The 19,006-nt window shown below is 40.0% G+C and overlaps 1 protein-coding gene across 5 annotated transcripts in view; it reads right to left on the minus strand.

Moving 5' to 3' along the window:
• The window catches only part of LOC109560231 (bifunctional heparan sulfate N-deacetylase/N-sulfotransferase 3), a 188,176-nt gene extending 170,080 nt beyond the window's left edge, over nucleotides 1-18,096 (minus strand). For 2 of the 5 annotated variants that reach the window (XM_019962273.2, XM_070791022.1), the window contains exons 1-2: nucleotides 17,958-18,096; nucleotides 4,594-5,738 (exon numbers count right to left, since the gene is read on the minus strand). In XM_019962273.2, coding sequence (XP_019817832.2) covers nucleotides 4,594-5,616 — 1,023 coding nt within the window. In that variant the 5' untranslated portion in view covers nucleotides 5,617-5,738; nucleotides 17,958-18,096. The other 3 variants (XM_070791021.1, XM_070791019.1, XM_070791020.1) reach the window with 3 other exon arrangements.
• Nucleotides 18,097-19,006: the final 910 nt, after the last annotated feature.

Consider the following 19,006-nt stretch of genomic DNA (forward strand, 5'->3'; position numbering starts at 1 on the left):
GACGTCACCTTCAATTTCCTCACATTCCTTTCAGTTTTCCTAATACATAAAATAGGGACCATATCATACTTGTTTTTTAGTGGTAATAATTCAATAAAAAGAGCTTGATGAAAATATTCCTGTTAATTATGGACTATTAACCACTGCATCCATGACCTTTTCTTAGACCACCTGCTCTTGGATCGTTCTTCCTAGGAAAATATCCTTCCTTTACCCTAGTTAGTTAGGGAGATCCATCATTCCAGTCTGCCTGGGACTGAGTTGTAGCCTTGAATGCCTCTAGTCTAAGCAAACCAGGATGGCTGGTCACTTGAACTCCAGTCCATACTCCAGCTAATTTCTCCTCTCTCTTTTATATCAAAATTTCTCTACTGAGCACTCCATGCTCTCCTTCTTCATATCTTTAAACCTTAAATTTACTCCTGAATTTACTTCAGCTGTGCTTCTGTTGCCCTGGATTTTTATAAGAATCCCCAGTGACCTGTTTCTTTTGCCAAAGGAAACTTGCCAGTTCTTACCTCAGTGGACCCTGATAATAGATTTTATATTGCTGTTCACATCCTCACTGAAGCCCTTTACTCCCAAGGCTTGTATAGCATAATAACTTTCAAATCTCTGACTGTTTTTTTTTTTTTTTTTGACTCTTATTCATGGGATTATCTTTCTCCACTTGTTTTCTGAAAGATGATTTTCCTCAAGATTCTGTACTCGATCTTTTTATCTTTTTTAATTACCACTCTATAAACATTTTCCTTGGCTGATCTCACATGCTTTCTTGCTTTGAACCATCCCTTACACAGCACAGTAACTTCAAAAACTACGCTTGCTACCCAGACTTCTCTAGTGAGCCAACTACTTGTTAAACATCTGTATACCTGTATGCCCCAGATGCACTTCAATAAAACTGAAAATTTTACTATGACCTCCAATGACCTTCTTGCTGTCTCCTCTTTCTTTCTCGTTGAAATAATCAACTGTTATTCAACTATGCTAGAAATCTTTTAACTTTAAAAAATTTTTTATTTAGGTATAGTTGATTTACAATATTGTGTTTTCTGTATAGCACTGTATAGCAAAGTGATTCAGTTGTACATATAAATATTCTTTTTCATATTTTTTCCAATATGATTTATCCCAGGATACTGAATACAGTTCCCTGTGTTACACAGTAGCACCTTGATGTCCATCCATTGTACATATCATAGTTTGCATCTGCTATCTCAAACTCCCAGTCCTTCCCAAGTCTGTTCTCTATGTCTGTGAATCTGTTTCTATTTCATAGATATATTCATTTGTGTTGTATTTTTTTATTTGTATTAAAAAATTTATTATTATTATTTTTTTACTTCACAATATTGTATTGGTTTTGTCATACATCAACATGCATCTGCCATGGGTTCCACATATAAGTGATACACAGTATTTGTCTTTCTGACTTCTCTTATGATCATCTCTAGGTCCACCCATGTTGCTGCAAATGGCATTATTTCATTATTTTTAATGACTGAATAATATTCCACTGTCCTTATATACCACATCTTTATTCATTCATCTGTTGACAGACATTTAAGTTATTTTCGTATCTTGGCTATTGTAAACAGTGCTGCTATGAACGCAGCGGGGCATGCGCATGTATCTTTTTGAATTATAGATTTGTCTGGGTACATGCCCAGGAGAGGGAGTGCTGGACCATATGGGAACTCTACTCAACTATGCCAAAAGTCTTCATGTCATTCTTGGTTACATTCCTTTTCATCTCCATTGACCCAGTTACTAAGTTGTTCAGTTTTACCTTCTATAGAGTTCTTAACTCTTCATTCCTTCTCCTTTCTTATTCTTATTTCCTAGTTTTAAGAAATCTCCTTCTTTTGTCTGAATATCATCGCTGCTGCCGCTGCTGCTAAGTCACTTCAGTCGTGTCCAACTCTGTGCGACCCCACAGACAGCAGCCCAGCAGGCTTCCCTGTCCCTGGGATTCTCCAGGCAAGAACACCGGAGTGTGTTGCCATTTCCTTCTCCAAGAATATTGTCGCTACAGCCTCTCAAATCATCCTATGACTATGGATTTGCCTTCTCCATCTGTCCTGCTTAGTAGGACTTAACAGCTCTGGTATACAGCACACAGTATGGGTGTTTCACATGACATTACTTACATAAAACCACACAGGCACCTTTACTACTGTGCTCACCAGACTGCAAGCTACCTATGTATTTATCACTCCCACCCCATCCCTAACAAGTCAGCGGTGTACTGGTTAAGGGGGAGCCCTGCTTTATTAGTCTTTGTGTGCCCAGTGCCTGACTCCATGGCTGGCATGTCATACGGCGATACCAAGTTCTAAGCAGGAAGATGCTCAGCACTTTTTTCAACTGTGTGCTTTCTGAACTTCTCTAACTGTACTCTCTCTACCCTGTCTTCTAATGGGATAATAGCAAGGTGTAGGATTCTATTATTCTATTTCACTTTCACTTTTATATTGGGCTTCCCTGATAGCTCAGTTGGTAAAGAATCCACCTGCAATGCAGCAGACCCTGGTTTTATTCCTGAGTTGGGAAGATTCGATGGAGAAGGGATAGACTACCCACTCCAGTATTCTTGGGCTTTCCTGGTGGCTTAGTTTGTAAAGAATCTGCCTGCAATGCAGGAGACCTGGGTTCCATCCCTGGGTTGGGAAGATTCCCTGGAGAAGGGAAAGGCTACCCACTCCATATTCTGGTCTGGAGAATTCCATGGACTGTATAGTACATGGGGTCGCAAGGAGTCAGACACAACTGAGTGACTTTCACTCTATCTACATATCACCAAAAATATTTCACATGTAGGACATGCTTAATAACTATTTACATAATGAATCAGTGAACAAATGAATGAATGGGTGAATGACTATGTTTAGACCAATGTTCTGAGACACAATCACAGATACAACTTAGAAGTAGTTCAAAATCAAAGAATTCAAAACATACTTTCTTTTAAGCCTTTAGGTCAGTTAGAAAGTATATTCCTATCTAACTGTGAGCAATTCATAAAACATTTTACAATGTTAAATTCTTACTGAATTTATTCAGTAAATTTTAGTTTTTTATACCACTTAAAAATGGTTTAACCTTAAGAGCACCAAAGGCATTTTGTATTTTGTATAATTTTAGAGAATATAGTAGAGTTTCATAAAAATTTGGAGATTTATCTAACTTATTTTTAAATGACATAAGAACATATTTTGGCAGTTTTAAAGACATATTTCAGATATAAAGCCTTAAAACATTTTTATCATAATATTTTAGAATGGAAAAATTAGAGATAATTATATATTGTTTATAATTTTCAAGGACATAATAAATGTTTAAACTACCAGCTCAGTTTTAATTTAGCTACACTTTCAAAGACTATTTCAAAAGACTAATGAAAACTTGAGCACAACTTTTTAATTAATTAATTTATATTGACTTAAAAGGAAGAGTCTAAAATATTACCAAGAATATGAAAGTTTTTTTTCTTTTCAGTCTTCACAGTCCTATGGTAACATTTAATAGTCCTTCTTGTATCCTTAGCTCATTTAAGTAGTGTGATGAACATTACTATTATTTGCCAGATGCTCAGTGTCTGGAGAAAAGAACGCAGTTTCAAGACTTTTTTCCATCTGATTCAGTACTCTGTATTTTACCAAAAGGTCAACACTGTATAGAATAAAAAATTATGTATCAAATTTCTCCTTTCACTTTTATGTGAAATCAATATGTAGTATAACAGAGATAGAATCCAATGGCATTTTGAATGTGAAACTAAGATGAATGTAGATCATTTTAATTTTAAATTCCATTAATATTAAACAGCCAGTCACATTATGTAATAAAATACCTTCACAATGATAATCAACTATCTTCAAGTAATCGTTTTCTATCTAAGGGCAGCAGTTTACATAATGAGAAATCTAATCCAATATAAATGTAGCATGATAGATTTCATGTATGAACCAGAAGTTCAATGAATTTTGACAATTAATGTAAATCCTTATATGTATATGTGAATAAGTATGCTTGTGTATTCATAACTCTCCACATTTAGTAGTGCTGATTTTCAGAGTTTCAAAAAACATAATAAGAGAAAATTAGATGTACATTTAACTTCCCAAAACATCTGAACTTGCTACTTATGAGATCTTTAATTCTTGAAAATTTGTGGGAATATTTATTTTCATTAAAACAAATTCACCATGATTTCATATGTAAATGGACTAACGTCTCAGATTCATAATCGTTTGCAGAAGTAGACAGTTTCTGGAAAGTAATTAAACAAAGTGGTTTCTATCCTGTAGCTTTGAATACACACAGAAATGCATTTTCAGGACTCTGCCACACTCAATCCTTTAGTACACTCTTCATTTTTCTCTTGATTCAGAGAAAAATAGATTATCTACTTAGCTGTTCTAGAGCTGAGATATATTCCCATATCTCAAAAATAGCTGATGGCAGACAACTCATCCCAGTTTGCCTAAGAATTTCCCAATAAAATAAAAATCCTCTGACCCAGGAAATCCCTTACCCCTAGACAAACCTACTGAGAGATGAACCATACTTTGAGATAAAGAGCCTTACCTTAACATCATTGGTGTTCATTCTTGTTCCTTCCTTTCCCACAAAAATATCATCAATATCCACGAGGATGTACCTGTCCAAGGACAAAGTGAGCCTCTTCCCCGACAAAAAGGAAACAGCATCTATGAAGATAAGCTTGTGCAACCAAAAGTTCAAATTGTTGCCAAAGAGAACTCTTTGAATCCCATCATGGAGCCCCAGGTCATGTATGACAGTGGCATAAAAAGCACCTTTAGAGATGGGAGGAGACAGGTTTTCTGGGGTCTTTACTTTGGCAAATATTACTGGTTGGTAGGCTGAGTGATTAATCTGGAAAACAGTCCAGTCAGTTCCAGGTAAAGAACCTTTTTCAAGCTTAGAAGATTTGGTCATGTGAAGCAATGGAGAATGAGGATTAATACAGCAATCTTTGACTGCAAGGTTTCCATATACAGAAAAAGGGAAGCCTTTCAACTGAAAGCTCTGTAGGCTCTTCTCACTAGTTCTGTGGAAGCCAATGACACCCACGCCATATTCAACACAGTATTTATCTAGAAGACTTCGATTCCAAGCGTCCATATTTATATACTTTAAAATGTTCTCATAAACAATGAGAATATATTTGCCTCTAGATTTTTCTGTAAGTGCTGGAAGATCCCCTTTGCCAGGAGCAATTTCAATGTGATACTGGAATCTACTGGATTCTAGAATCATAATGATGTCTTGACCAAGCGATGAGTACTGGCTCTCCACAAACACCAGGACCGTGGTGTCTGTCCTTGAGGCATCAGAGAGCTTCGCTGGCTTCACTTCCATCAGCCGGTATGGTAGGTGCTGCAAGTCCCCACAATCTACTTCTAAAGCCATCTCAGACAGTTCATTTTCCTGTTTGTAGCCATTGTACAGATAGTAAGCAGAAATAATAATGCTCACCATACAGAATGTGGCAAGCAGAATCACTGTCCTTTGAAAGTGTCTGTGCAGCTTCATGATAAAACTCATGTTGCATATACTTCCCTCAGACTGTTCCAACAGAAGCACCATAAAAAAATGAAAGAAGAAAAGAAAAGATGATGTTTCAGATACTTTTCCAGTTTCAGTCAATAGTTTATGTCACCATTGCAGCACATTTGTGTCACTTGATCAGGACTCACAGAAAATATAGTCTGAAAAGTAGAATAGGATACAACAGAATATTAAACATTCAATCTGCAGCGTTAAAATGAGCAAGTTTTTATCCTGGTGACTGGCACAAGTGGCAACCTGTCAGGCAGATGAATTGGTGTCTGCTAATTAAGAAAATGTATCTTTTCTTCCCCCAAATCTGAATGAGATCAAGGGAGGAATGGAAAGAGGGAAGAGCTCCACTGAACAGAGGTCTCTACCCCTAGTATACAAAAGGCACTGGACTAACAAGGAGTTTCCTTTTATTCCTTGAACTTTGGATCAAATTGTATAGATTATATAAACCGAATGCCACAGAGATGTCACCTGAGTGATACACTGTCACAACATGGAGTACAGGTGGTTAATTACATATATTGAAAATTCATAGAAGTTTGGATGTATTACATTAAATCCTACAATTAAGACACTGCTGCTGCTGCTGCTAAATTGCTTCAGTCATGTCTGACTCTGTGAGACCCCATAGACGGCAGCCCGCCAGGCTCCCCCGTCCCTGGGATTCTCTAGGCAAGAACACTGGAGTGGGTTGCCATTTCCTTCTCCACTGCATGAAAGTGAAAAGTGAAAGTGAAGTCGCTCAGTCGTGTCCGACTCTTAGTGACCCCATGGACTGCAGCCCACCAGGCTTCTCCAGCCATGGGATTTTCCAGGCAAGAGTACTAGAGTGGGGTGCCATCGCCTTCTCCGAATTAAGACACTAGTTTCTACTTTTTAGAAAATCTCAGTAATTATATAAAGAGTACTATAAAATGTTTTTTAAAAACATAATGAAAACAACTGCAACTTCATGAAATACTTTGTTATATTATAATTTCAATTCTTTTTCAAGTCTTAGTAACCTTTGAAAAATTCAGTAACTTTTGAAAAATAACAAGAAAGAAATATGGGTGCTTTTTAGAATAGAAGTTTATTAGGTCTTATGGTCCTGGCAATTTTCAAGGAAATATCATGGAATATAAAATATATTAAGAAAGATCTTATTATTGCCCATAAGACGATGAAAGCTAGCTGTACAATAGCTGAAAGCAGTAATGGAGAATACCACAGTTGACTTTCTTCATAAGATTAGGGTTTATTACACTTCTGTCTAGTATTAATTGTCACTTTGGCCCTGGTACCTTCTCAGGAAAATGATAAGGTTAGAATAAATGATCACCAAGAACATTCTGGCTCTCTATTATACAGATGAAGTAAGTCAGAAATAAAAAAACCAAATATCGTATATTGTAACACATATGTATGGAATCTAGAAAGATGGTACTGATGAACCTATTTACAGGGCAACAGTGGATATGCAGACACAGAAAACAGACTTATGGACACAGATTGGGGGAAAGGGGCGGGGTGGAATGAATGGAGAGAGTAACATGGAAGCAAATACACTACCATGTGTAAAACAGTTAATGGGAATTTGCTGTGTGACTCAGGGAAAGCAAACTGGAGCTCTGTAAGAACCGAGAGGGCTGGGAAGGGCTGGGAGGTGAGAGGGAAGTGAAAGAGGGGTGCCTATGGTTGATTCATGTGGATGAATGGCAGAGGCCAACACAATAATGTGAAGTAATTTTACTTCAATTAAAAATAAAAAAGTTTGGGAAAAGAAAGAACATTCTGGCTCTAAAATTCTGTGATATTCACCTGTGAAATAATCTATGAGGAATATTCTGAGTAATATGTTTATCTTTATGAATAATATAATATTCTGTAATTGCAGAATACTTATAGGATAAATATCTTACTTATCCTACAAATTATATATCATACTTTATTCATTCAAATATTTAGGGAAACTATATCATTCATTCAAGTAATTATGAGATAACTCTCTTTTTATTTCAAATATAAGTCATCAGCAGAATGAATTTCTTTAAAGGGTCCCAAATTATAAGGTAGAGACAGTAACTTGAACGCAAACAGTAATGTGTGGATTGTTGATTAGAGACAAATGTCTGTCACAGGATGAGAGGAAAAAAGACACCACGGCAAGTGGGGGTGTCTGCAGTGTGGGGAGGGGTTGGATTTGGGCAGAGGCTTGAGGGATGAGGGTAAATGAATAGGCATTTGAGACAGAGGGGATTTTACAGAGGAGGAATGAGTACAGTATTGGGCAAGGGACACTGAAGAGTTGAAGGAAAGAGTAAGGAAGACCTAAAAAGTAAATCGTATAAATACGGGTAACTCAGATCATAGAGATTAGATAACATAGAAGTTTATTGTCAAGAAAGCCTTGTAGGCATTAAAATTTTCCTGATTTGGGAAATAAAATGAATTAATCAAGAATGTAGACGATATCACAGGGCAGTGTGAGAGCAACTCTGGCAAGCCAGCGCAGGCTCATTTCTTACAGTCCAAGCACAAACTGTTTAGTGATCACAGAGCAGACAGAACACGGGCATGGATGAGTTTGAGGGACAGCTGCAAAGAAAGGAGGTGCTGAACTTCATATGTCACCGAAGGTCTATGGGACACCACCCTTGGCCAAGAGAAATGCCATTAAGGGATCTGACATGTTCCAAAAGAAATCCTACTCTTTTAAACATTTCCCCACAGGTTTAGATGTAATACAAGCAAATCAAAATTACCAGGACAACAGAGTTTTCATTGTAACTGTAGCTATTTCATTTTGAAAAGTAATTGCACTTTTAAAGTTAGGTACATGTTTATGAATAATACAATAGTCTGTGGTACAATAGCAGGATATAAAATCTCACATCTCTCTAGGCCCCTGTTTTAGTTCTAGCTGTGAAGTGCTTCTGAGTGGATACAAAACCTGTTCTCACTTTTTGCAGTTCAGACAGCAGTGTCTCCTAGCTTGTTCCTATTGTCAGAAGTGAAAGGCATGTAATTCACAAAATTCTTACCTGTGATGAGACAGGGTGGTGAGCTGTATTTTCTCTCACTGTGTAGGGTAGTTACGAGAAATCTATCAAAGCTGCCTCCTCCATTAGCAGGCATAAAATACTGAAAAACGTGTGAAACAACAGCCAACTCTGTGTTGCACATAATGAGTAGGGATTTGTGTACAGACTACGTCTACTACAAGTTTCAGAAGAAAGAGCAAGAGAGAAGAATGAAGCTTAGGAGAGTCAGTGGTACTTTCTAAGAGACATGGTGCTTGAGGGGGGCCTAGCATGATGGGCAGGATCTGGGTATAAGGATGTGGCGTACATGCCCGGCATAGAAACCTGGCAAGGATGAAATGCAATGATTACAGTGCATTTATCTGAGGATCAGTCTAAACTAATCATAACGCACTATGTATTGGACTGAAAATGGAAATAATGTTTCACTGAAAAAGTGCTGCAGATTAAAATGACTGTGAACACAAAAGCGTCGACTGGGAAACAGCATTGGATGTATCTGGACAGAAGAGAGACAATAAAAATAGGGTTTACAGATGATTAGTGTAGCAGTGACACCCAGAATGGACAAAGAACAATAATACGAACAGAGAGAGTACGCGCTGCATTGCACAGAGTGAAGAAGTAGGTGGAATCAGGACAGTCCCAGCAAAGACGCTGCTGCACAAGCCAGGGAGGGGTGGTCTGCATCCAGACAAAGGTGGTTATCAGAGAGGATGACAACAAAGAGGGGCCCAGGAGGAAAAGAGAAATGGACGTGATTACTGGTGGGGGCGGGCGTAGGCAGGCTTGGGGACTAGGAGAATGACAGTGCCGGTAATGAAAGCACCATGGCACAGAGTGGAAACTGGCGTGAGCTACTGCTGGACACTTAGGGTTCAAGTAGGTGACCAAATGATGCGTGAGGCGATAGCAAAATCACAGTCTTCTACAAAATAGTTGGATGCTGACAAACAAGAAAGTCGAGGAAATTGACTAGGGTCAAAATTGGTAGGTTGTGGGCAAATCTCGATATGGTGCACAAATTCAGTTCTTCAGGAAACTCTTTCCGACCAAGTCCACTCCTCTCCCCTTTAGGCCAGGTCCCCAGATTTTATACTCTAATTATAATCACTTTTCCTTTAAGGCCTCTACCAAAGGCTTACTATTATTAGCAACATGATTTGTTTAAGGTCTCACTGCTTTTTCAGACTGAAATTTCCAAGGGTAGGTTTCATGTTATTCCCAGTGATCTTTTAAACAAGACATGGCATAAAAACATTTTGAAAGGTCAGGAAGATCAACAAGGCAAACGCTTCAGTATAGTGACGACTGTGTTCCTGAAGTGCTCTCACAAAAATATATTAGAAAGTACAGACTCTGCATGGTCTGAAGGGCTCTCTAAATGACTGAAGAACAGGCACATGAGCTTGTGGGTCAAGAGAGTTTCCATGGACACCACTGACTTAAAGCACAGAGCTGACAGCGATGGTTGAACTTGGCTACCTATCTGACCATGATAAGGAATATGCTGAATGACCAAGAAACTGTATATGAAACTGAGAATATCAACAAGCCATTTAGGCAGGCAAAGTTTTGGAACAGTCACAACAGATAACAGGAAGTTACAAGGTTGGGCTGGTTATAAGCATCACCACCTCATTAGGATATCCTATAGGGCACACTGAAGCAAATCCCATCTGTGGGCAGGGAGGATGCCAGCAACAGCAGCTCAGCTAACATTAATGAACACTTACTAGGAGCAACATAGTCTGAGGCCCTTTAAAGGCTAAGCAGCCTGCCCAAGGTACAACAGCCTGCAGTAGCTGAACTGATTTAGAACCTGACAGCCCACATTCAAGATATCATTCACCTGGGAAGGCAACTGCAAACACGTCCCTTTCATGCTAGGAACATATAGGAAGTGGATATCAGACAGCTCTTCCCTTTAGATGCTGCAGTTTCCTCGCTAAAAGTGAGATACTTGTGGTACCTACTTAACAGGGTTTTTTTTTTCACATGCACTAATTAGTCATTTTATTCTTTTTAAAATTATTTTAATTGGAGGATGATTACAATATTGTGATGGTTTTGATGAGGATTATGAAATAAAAGTGTAAAAGTCTCTTAGAAAATTATCTGGCACAGAGAATGAATATCCTAAATGTTACCTGTGGTGGTGATGATGATGATATAAATAACATAATAAATGAGAGAAATATCCTGAAGATGACCAATAAAAATGTACTAAGAGTTTATAAAAGGATAGCTACAAACATGTTAGTATAAGCAGCGCGGTGGGAGGTACGGAAAGTCCACTTTTGATGCAGGAATCTAAAGTCAGATGGGTCTCAGAGCAGAGGAAGAAGCCCCCAAAGAGACATGATCAGCACTGTATCCACCCTTGGGCTTCTAATTCCTCCCCCTTCTCCCAGATGAGCTCATACACCCCCTGGCTTTCATTACCAACGATGCTCCCCCAAATTGCAAGTGTTTATTTGGAATTCAAACCTCTTTCCTCTGAGCTCCAGCATTTCAAATTGAACTACTGACTTGGTATAATAACAATTTCCAGTAACCATGCCCTTTCTAACGACAGTCCAGCCACTCCTTGGCTCCACTGGAACTGTGTCACAAGCAAGCCCAACCTGTCCGTAACCAAACTTGCGACCCACCCTCTAAACCTGTCTCCATCTTCCTGCAGCCATCTGGTGGCTCCTCTCAACACCTTCTTTTCCCGCACTCCTGCCTATCGAAATAGACCCAAGTGCTCTCATTTCCAGCTTCCAAAACTCTCAGATGCAACGTCCTTCTCTCTTTCCCGGCAGGGTGCCTCTCACTTGAACCACCTCAACAACTAGCCCTACTAGAAACCCTCTCAGCTCCCTCTCTACTTTTCTCAATCCAGCATCAAAGTACAACTCTGATTTCCTTCCCAGCTGAAAATCCAGTGATGGCCACCCATCTCACTTGCTGATGAAAACTCAAATTCCTGTACATATCCCGCAAGACTGGAGGCATGCTCCCTTCTGCCTCTGACATCTCAGGCCTGATTCAGGCCTGATTCTATGGATTACTCTTATGCTCGGGCAGGAGCTGGGCCTGAAACTCTTTTCTGACCTAGGATGCTCTCACATGCTGTTTTCTTTGTCTGGAAGTTTGTTCCACTCTTCTCATTTTACTTCATTCTCCAAATCCTATGGCTCTATGCATAAATGTCCCAGCCTCGCAGAAACTTCCCTGCTTCCCTGATCTGCCAGGTCCCCGGAACACACTCTCACATCACTATCTACTTGTGCTCTGCAGCACGTTCCAGTGATAATTAGTCGTGGGATTTTTTGGGTAATATTTCTTCACAGTTTGGAAACAGCTGGAAGCACCTGTCCTGTTCACTTCTATACTCTTAATATCAACACAGTGCCAGAAGTGACCACATCCCACTGAATACGTGACAAATGGGCGAAAAAGAGCCTCTACTAAATTTTACAAATGGTAGCTGCAGTCACAAACTAGGGCAGTCATGAAGTAAAACCTTCTCCCATGAATGGATACCTGGATCAGTCACACTGGCCTCCAACAGTCAGGATGATAATACAAATACTGTCAATGGCAGTGACCACCTTGACCACAGCCATAAATCAAACATATCCAGAACGTACCTTTTACTGACTGAATACCCATTTTTCCCTCTTCTGATAGTTCTCAGAATTCAGAGTGGTTAGAGTTCTTTTGCAATTCATCTGTTTTTAAAAAGGAAAACATCTGTTTTTCACCATGGGAACATCAGCCAGCCATTATTTAATTATCTACCATTAATGAAAGACAGAGGGAACAATTATTTTTTGGGAATCACAGGCCATTCTACATACATAGTGAAGAACTGACTACATACAAACCTACACTTTGCAAAACATGGTAAAATCTGCAGGGGAAAGCACCTACTTGTCCCTGTAACCTATCTTTTTTCTTCCATTCTCTCCCACCATCATTCCAAAGTAAAAATCAATTTCTAAATGAAATAGAATCATGTTGGCAGCATAAGGAATGTGAAAAAAAAGATTGCCATCTGGAAAATGAGTATTAATAACTAAAGAACTTCAGGTTCTAACATAAATGAAAGATATTTAAAAGATCTTGACAGTATTCCTCTTTCACAAAATTAACCATATTTTATAGTATTGAAAAATGCATTGAGAGGCCTCAAATACACTGCATGGATTTGCTAAAAGTAATTTTAGCAATATTAAAGATTGACAAAGAACATGCTTTTGTCTGAGAAAGAATGTGTGAAATTGTGTCATATTTATTGAACCCTGCTGTGGTAGGCAAGTAATTTGCTGATTTGCATGGACTACAACCAAGAATATACTCTTGTCTCTAGAACTGGGCTTTTCTTTTTTTTTTAAAGCTGGATGGGAGAAGAGCTGCACTGATGGGGGTATTAGCTTTGTTTAATACATTAGATGGAAAATGACTTTCTACTGCAACTTTCCCTCCTTTGTACTTAGAAATTATGAAGGAAGGAATCCATTTGTTCACTTCCCCCAGTGGTGTGCCAAACAGTGAGGCAAGAGAAGAAAACTCTCCCAGTGCTGCTTGCTGTTTCTGCCTCTGTGACTTACGGGCGATCATGTCTGCCTCTGACTTCTTAAATTCAGCTAGAATGTATGTATCAATGCACGCCTAACAGCGGGGCACTGTGCCTGCTGCCAGTGCAGCCTTCAGCACAGACTCTAACCTGTGCTGCTTTATCCTTCTCCAGAGACATGGGGACAGAAGATGTTAACCCAGTCTCTCACTGTTTGCCTGGACTGGAAGATGTAAAGTTACAGATCAGTTTTTGGCTGGGTTTGAGGGCAGGTTACATGAAGCTGAGAGGCAGAGGCAGTCAATCTGCATAGAGAGGATAAAAAAGAGCAGAGAGGAGCAATAAAAAATATGATAGGGAGTCCTGAGGAGGTCTGAGGTCCTGGTTCTCTTACTCACTACCCTGTGGATGCATCAATGAAGAGGTAAGATAAATTACTCCTCTGTTGTCATGGGCAGCTTTCAGAACAAGTGAAACTCAACCCACTTGGAATAGCAAGAGAGGAGAAAGAAATCACCTAAACTAAATACAGCTCATTAAGGAAGGCATCACATGTAATGGTCCTGGGAACTGCTTTAAGCCTGGCACAAAAGTAGGTGCAGAGTAAATTTTTCTTGAATAAATGAATGATCATTTCATACATAAGGGGAGAGGTGGTAGAAATGACTGGAGTGGTACATGAGTTTCCTGTGTTATATCAAGAGGTGTATCAAGCACAAATATTTGAAGCCTATGGAGAGAAAATGTAATTTAGTTGTTAAGGGCATGTGCATTGGAATCAGAGTCAAACTGAATCCCGGCTTTACCACTTGCCAGGGATGCAATATTTGACAGGTAGATAACCTCTCAGTGCCTCAATTTCCTCATCTGTGAAGTGGAAATAATTACAGTATCTACCTCACATAATCTTTGTGAAGATTACATGAGCTAAAAATTAATATATAAACTGCTTAAATGGTGCCTGGTACAGGTGTCCATCCTATGAATGTTGGCTGTTATTTATTTACGATTTTTTGATGTGGACCATTTTTCTAAAAGTCTTTATTGAATTTGTCACAGTATTGCTTCTGTTTTTAGGGTTTGGTTTTTTGGCCCCTGAGCATGTGGTATCTCAGGTCCATGACCAGGGACTGAATCTGTACATCCTGACTTGATGGAGAAGTCCTAACCACAGGACCACCTGGGCAGTCCTAGCTGCTATTATTATAACCTAGTTGTTATTCCAATAACACATCTACTACTAAAATTCTAGATAGTAGCACTTAAGTTTAGTTTTGCATTATTCTTTAATTTTTTTCACGTCTCATTGTCCAGTCCTCCAGAATAACTTCCACAGTGTTGGGCAATACAGAGGACAGGAAGGGATCTCTGAGACCCTTATTTTCCAGGTGAGGGACAGAGGCCCAGAGCCAGCAAAGGAGTTGTCCAAGACTAGAGCTCTCATGGCAGAACCCAGCCTACAAGCCAGATCTAGCTTCAGGTTATTCTCAAACGCTGCAATCAGAGAAGATTTAAAAGGGAAATGTATGTAAAATGGAAACCCATCAGTGAGATGCTGAAAGGTTTTAGTACAGAACTCTACTACCTGACTTTTTCACAACAGGTGGTGAAGAGTTGGGCTTCCCTTGTGGCTCAGCTGGTAAAGAATCTGCCTGCAATGTGGGAGACCTGGGTTTGATCCCTGGGTTGGGAAGATCCCCTGGAGAAGGGAAAGTCTACCCACTCCAGTATTCTGGTCTGGAGAATTCCATGGACTGTACAGCCCATGGGGTCATAAAGAGTCGGACACAACTGAGCAACTTTCTCATACACAAGCGAAGAGTTACATCTCTCAGTAATTTGCAGGAGTTTTTGTGAAATAATTTATTATATATAATAATTGCAGAAAAGTAATTACAGAAGGGCTTGACATTCTCCTAGTTATACAACTTACATGAAATTGATGAGCAATGTTTAACGCAATATGAAGGGATAAATCACCCACTGTGACATCCCAGAGCTGAGAATATGGTTTTTATTAAAAGCAAACAAGCAGCCAAATAAACCAACTGGTTTTCTAAAACCAATTCTTTGGGTATTCTAAGAGAATCTTCCGTTATAAAACAGTTTTAAGCGTTCAGACTAGTTATCACCATAATGCAGGCCGTTACTGTAGTGGCCTGGTAGCGTCCTCTAATCTGGACAGCTGCTCAGAGTTCATGCATTTCATTGTAGATGCTCGTCTCCAATAGTCACAGCACAGGACAGGCAGACTTCCACTATCTTTTCTCTGCTGTCTAAACTGTTGAGCAATTAGAAACCCAAGGCATTCATTTAGCTGAGAATAGTGTTTTTATTACCAATTCTAATTCCCTGTTTTTGTAGCACAAACAACAAAGTATTTTATAGCTCAGATTTTATTTAGATTTAAAAGTTGCCATTAATCACCGAAGAGCAATTGAGACTCAACCAGGATTCAATGAAGTCATAGAAGATTCTCCGAATTAAATGAAAATTTTGTAATTTCTTTTGTTATAAAATTCTTAACTGACAAATCAGCCTTTGAATATAAAGATTCTAGCTCATAATAACTTCTTCAACAAAATATATACTGTTCAGAAAAAAAGAACCTCAAATGCCTGGTTATCTCTTCCACTGTTTTTTGTTTTTTTTTTTTTAACAAATCTTTCAGTCACAGCACAAATAAGTCTAACATTTGCTGTAATCTTCAGAGACAATACTGTTCTCAAGGAAATGTATTAAAAGCGAAGGGAAGGAAAGGGAAAGGGTTAGTCGCTCAGTCATGTCTGACTCTTTGAGACCCCATGAACTACTGTAGCCCATCAGGCTCCTCTGTCCATGGGGTTCTCCAGGCAAGAATACTGGGTATGCTATAACTCAACTACACTGAACTATAACAAATCTCTCTAGAAAGAGATAAAAGTTTTGTTTCATCTAGAATAGCTTATTAACATGAGAATCTTTATTCTAAAGACTATGAAGAAAATTAACTCATGTGACCAGTTTAATATCAATATTTGCTTATACAAAAAAAGAAACCTCTGTTTTACCATCAAGACCATAAAGAAAAACAATAAAAATATCAGAGAAATGGCAGATATTGTCTGTGTTAACAGGAGAAAGAAAAGGAGAAAAGCTTCTGTTAAGGCAAGACTCCTGATATGTTCAGTACTATTTTCCAAAAGAATGTCTTTCAAATTTATTTTTGAAATCTCCTTCTCAAGTTTAATATTAATAGGGATCTATGGCTGAAGAAAAAGGAAAAATTTGTCCTTTAGCTGAGTATCAGATGTTTGGGAGTTTCTCTTCCACATCATTCTGCTCTCTTGTGGTGAACAGCATTGTTCAATAGTTTATAACATATTTTCTAAGAAAAATAAAAAGTGGATTTGAGATCCGTTTCACATGTGTCTTAAGATTTGATTTGTATTTTAATATCAAGATGTAGCTGTTTACATCACTTAGGAGTGATTTCCTTAAAACTGTTCCAGATTACATATGTTGCTACAACCAATATGTTTATAGAGAATATGGATAAATTTCAACTTTAAATGAGTTTGAGGCTTAAGTAGTTTCCAGATATTAGAAGAACTAGTTAGAAGATCATCTAGGTAAACCCCTTAAAAAAATCTTAGTTCTTTTATAAAAAAATGTAGATATATTAAATGGACTATATATGTATTTTCTTTTAATTTTAAACTTCTGCATTCAATACTTAGGGTATTTCTTACCAGTTGCACTTAATGTTATTAACTGTATAATTTTAAATGATATTTATAAAATGAATTGCATTAAATAGAAAGATTTGTTGAGGATCATTACTATATAGATAGGTAGTTACAGTTTAAATCTCCAATGTTGCTTACAAATTTCTAGTCCAACAAGCAACAGACATATGTTCTGTTTAACAAATCTTCTGAAGAATAATTACAAGTTGTTGGTGGAAATCTGAAACAACTGTAAGAGATCATTGCCTTAATACTTTAATTTTATAAAAGAGAAGCTTTAAAATTAAGCCAGGGTAAGACATTTCTTTGTTTCACTCATTTTAATTAAATGCTCTATTTCTTCTATAAGGATAAAATTAGGCACATGTTCAATCCTGAAATTTTTAGCTCGATTGTAAACAAAGTTGCTACTCCTACATTTATGAGTTATCCATTAAAGTATAGTATAAATAAATAGATACACTTACCTGGTATTAAAACGGAAAGAGCTGCAAACGTTTCAGAAAGTTTCGATAGATAGAAAAGAAACTGAAACAGCAGTATCCACTACCACTGGCTCAGGCTTTTTGGCTTTACAAGTGGCAGATACTACCAGTCCAGGCCCCGTACCCTTGTTATGTAACATCTCATTAATATTAGCCATCAAACTGCTACCAAGCTGCTGAGGCACTAGAGGGCAAGAGTGTCACATGCAAGACCGGTCGCCAAGGGACAGGTTTTGGTACCACTTGGGGAAGACAGATGCTAAAGAAGCTGATAAATAACACGATGCCTGAAAGCAGCAGCGAACTAGAAATGTTTCTCAAATATTTTAAATGTCAATTTTCTGTCCAGCTGAAGAGTTAACAGGTTAATAAATAAGTATAAGCAAATAACCACACCATGCAAAACTTTCGGGATTGTATTTAAAAACCTCCAGTCATCCAGGAAGCTACCTTTCTTTTCTTTGTCTAAATAAACTTATTTTTAACAGGCGAGGAAAGGTCGATTAAATAAAACGAGTGGCAGTCTCAGGACCCCTTTAAACCGCGAGAAACTTGTCCTGACCGTGCGCGCCGCCTCTGGAGTCCGCGTTCCAAGTCTCCGGGGGCGGGTGTCTGGGCGAGGACTGCCGGGTCCCTGGCGGTTCCCTCGGGCTGCGGGCGTCCGCGGGATGCTGCTTCCCGGGTCCTCGGCCTCCGCGGGTCGCGGCCGCCCCGCCGTTCGGGCGGCGCTCGGGGGCGACGCGGTGCCGGGAGTCGGGCGGGGCGGCGCGCGGGCGGCCCCTCCCCTCGCGCGCCCGGGTCCGGGAGCGCGGGCGGCGCCGGGCGGGAGCGGCCGCGGGGCTAGAGCGGCGGGCGCGCCGGGGACTCGTGCGCTCGCTCCGACGCGCTCCGCGGCCCCGGGACCCGCCCGGCCGCGCCGCCGCCGCCCTCACACTGCCTCCCGGCTCCCGGCCCGCGCGCGCCCGCCCGCCCGGGGAAGGGGAGGAGACGGGAGCCGGGGGGCTGGAGGCGGTTGCATCCGCCCGCCTTGTGCCCGTGTCTGCTGCGCCCGTGTCTGTTCCGCCCGGCTGCCTGCCCAGCCCTCGGCCTGGGGACCCTGGGTGTCCCGCCCCGGTCGGCCGGCTCCGACGGCCACTGCGGGCAGGTTGGTAGCGGTCGCCAAGGAGAAGGGTTGGGCCGTGTGTGGGAAGTGGGTGTGAGTTCCAGAGGCGGTGCGGGGAAGGTGCGGCGCACCCTCGTCGTCCAGTCTGGTCGCGCTCCTGCCAGTGACGCTGAACCTAACAGCGCTGCGGGCGGCTTCGAGGTTGTAAGCTGGTAATTGCCTCGACTTGCCGGCTTTCTAAAGGCCACGTGCTGTGTTCCAGCTCTTGAAGACAGATGAAGGCCAACAACTGGAGCGACATTTTGAGCCTCAATTGAACGACTTTTTCCCTTTTTAATTTCTGTTTTGATCCACTGAGTGGGTTGCCATGCCCTTCTCCAGGGGCTTGGTCCACTGACAACAGCATATGTGAAAGTTTTAGGAAGTGGTGGAAGTGGACCTACTAAAGATATACGTTGTACTGGATTTTTATGGTTTTGCCTCTAGCCACGCATTCCTCCTCCTGGAAA

This window comes from Bos indicus, chromosome 6, assembly GCF_029378745.1.
Source record: "Bos indicus isolate NIAB-ARS_2022 breed Sahiwal x Tharparkar chromosome 6, NIAB-ARS_B.indTharparkar_mat_pri_1.0, whole genome shotgun sequence".
Taxonomy (NCBI): domain Eukaryota; kingdom Metazoa; phylum Chordata; class Mammalia; order Artiodactyla; family Bovidae; genus Bos; species Bos indicus.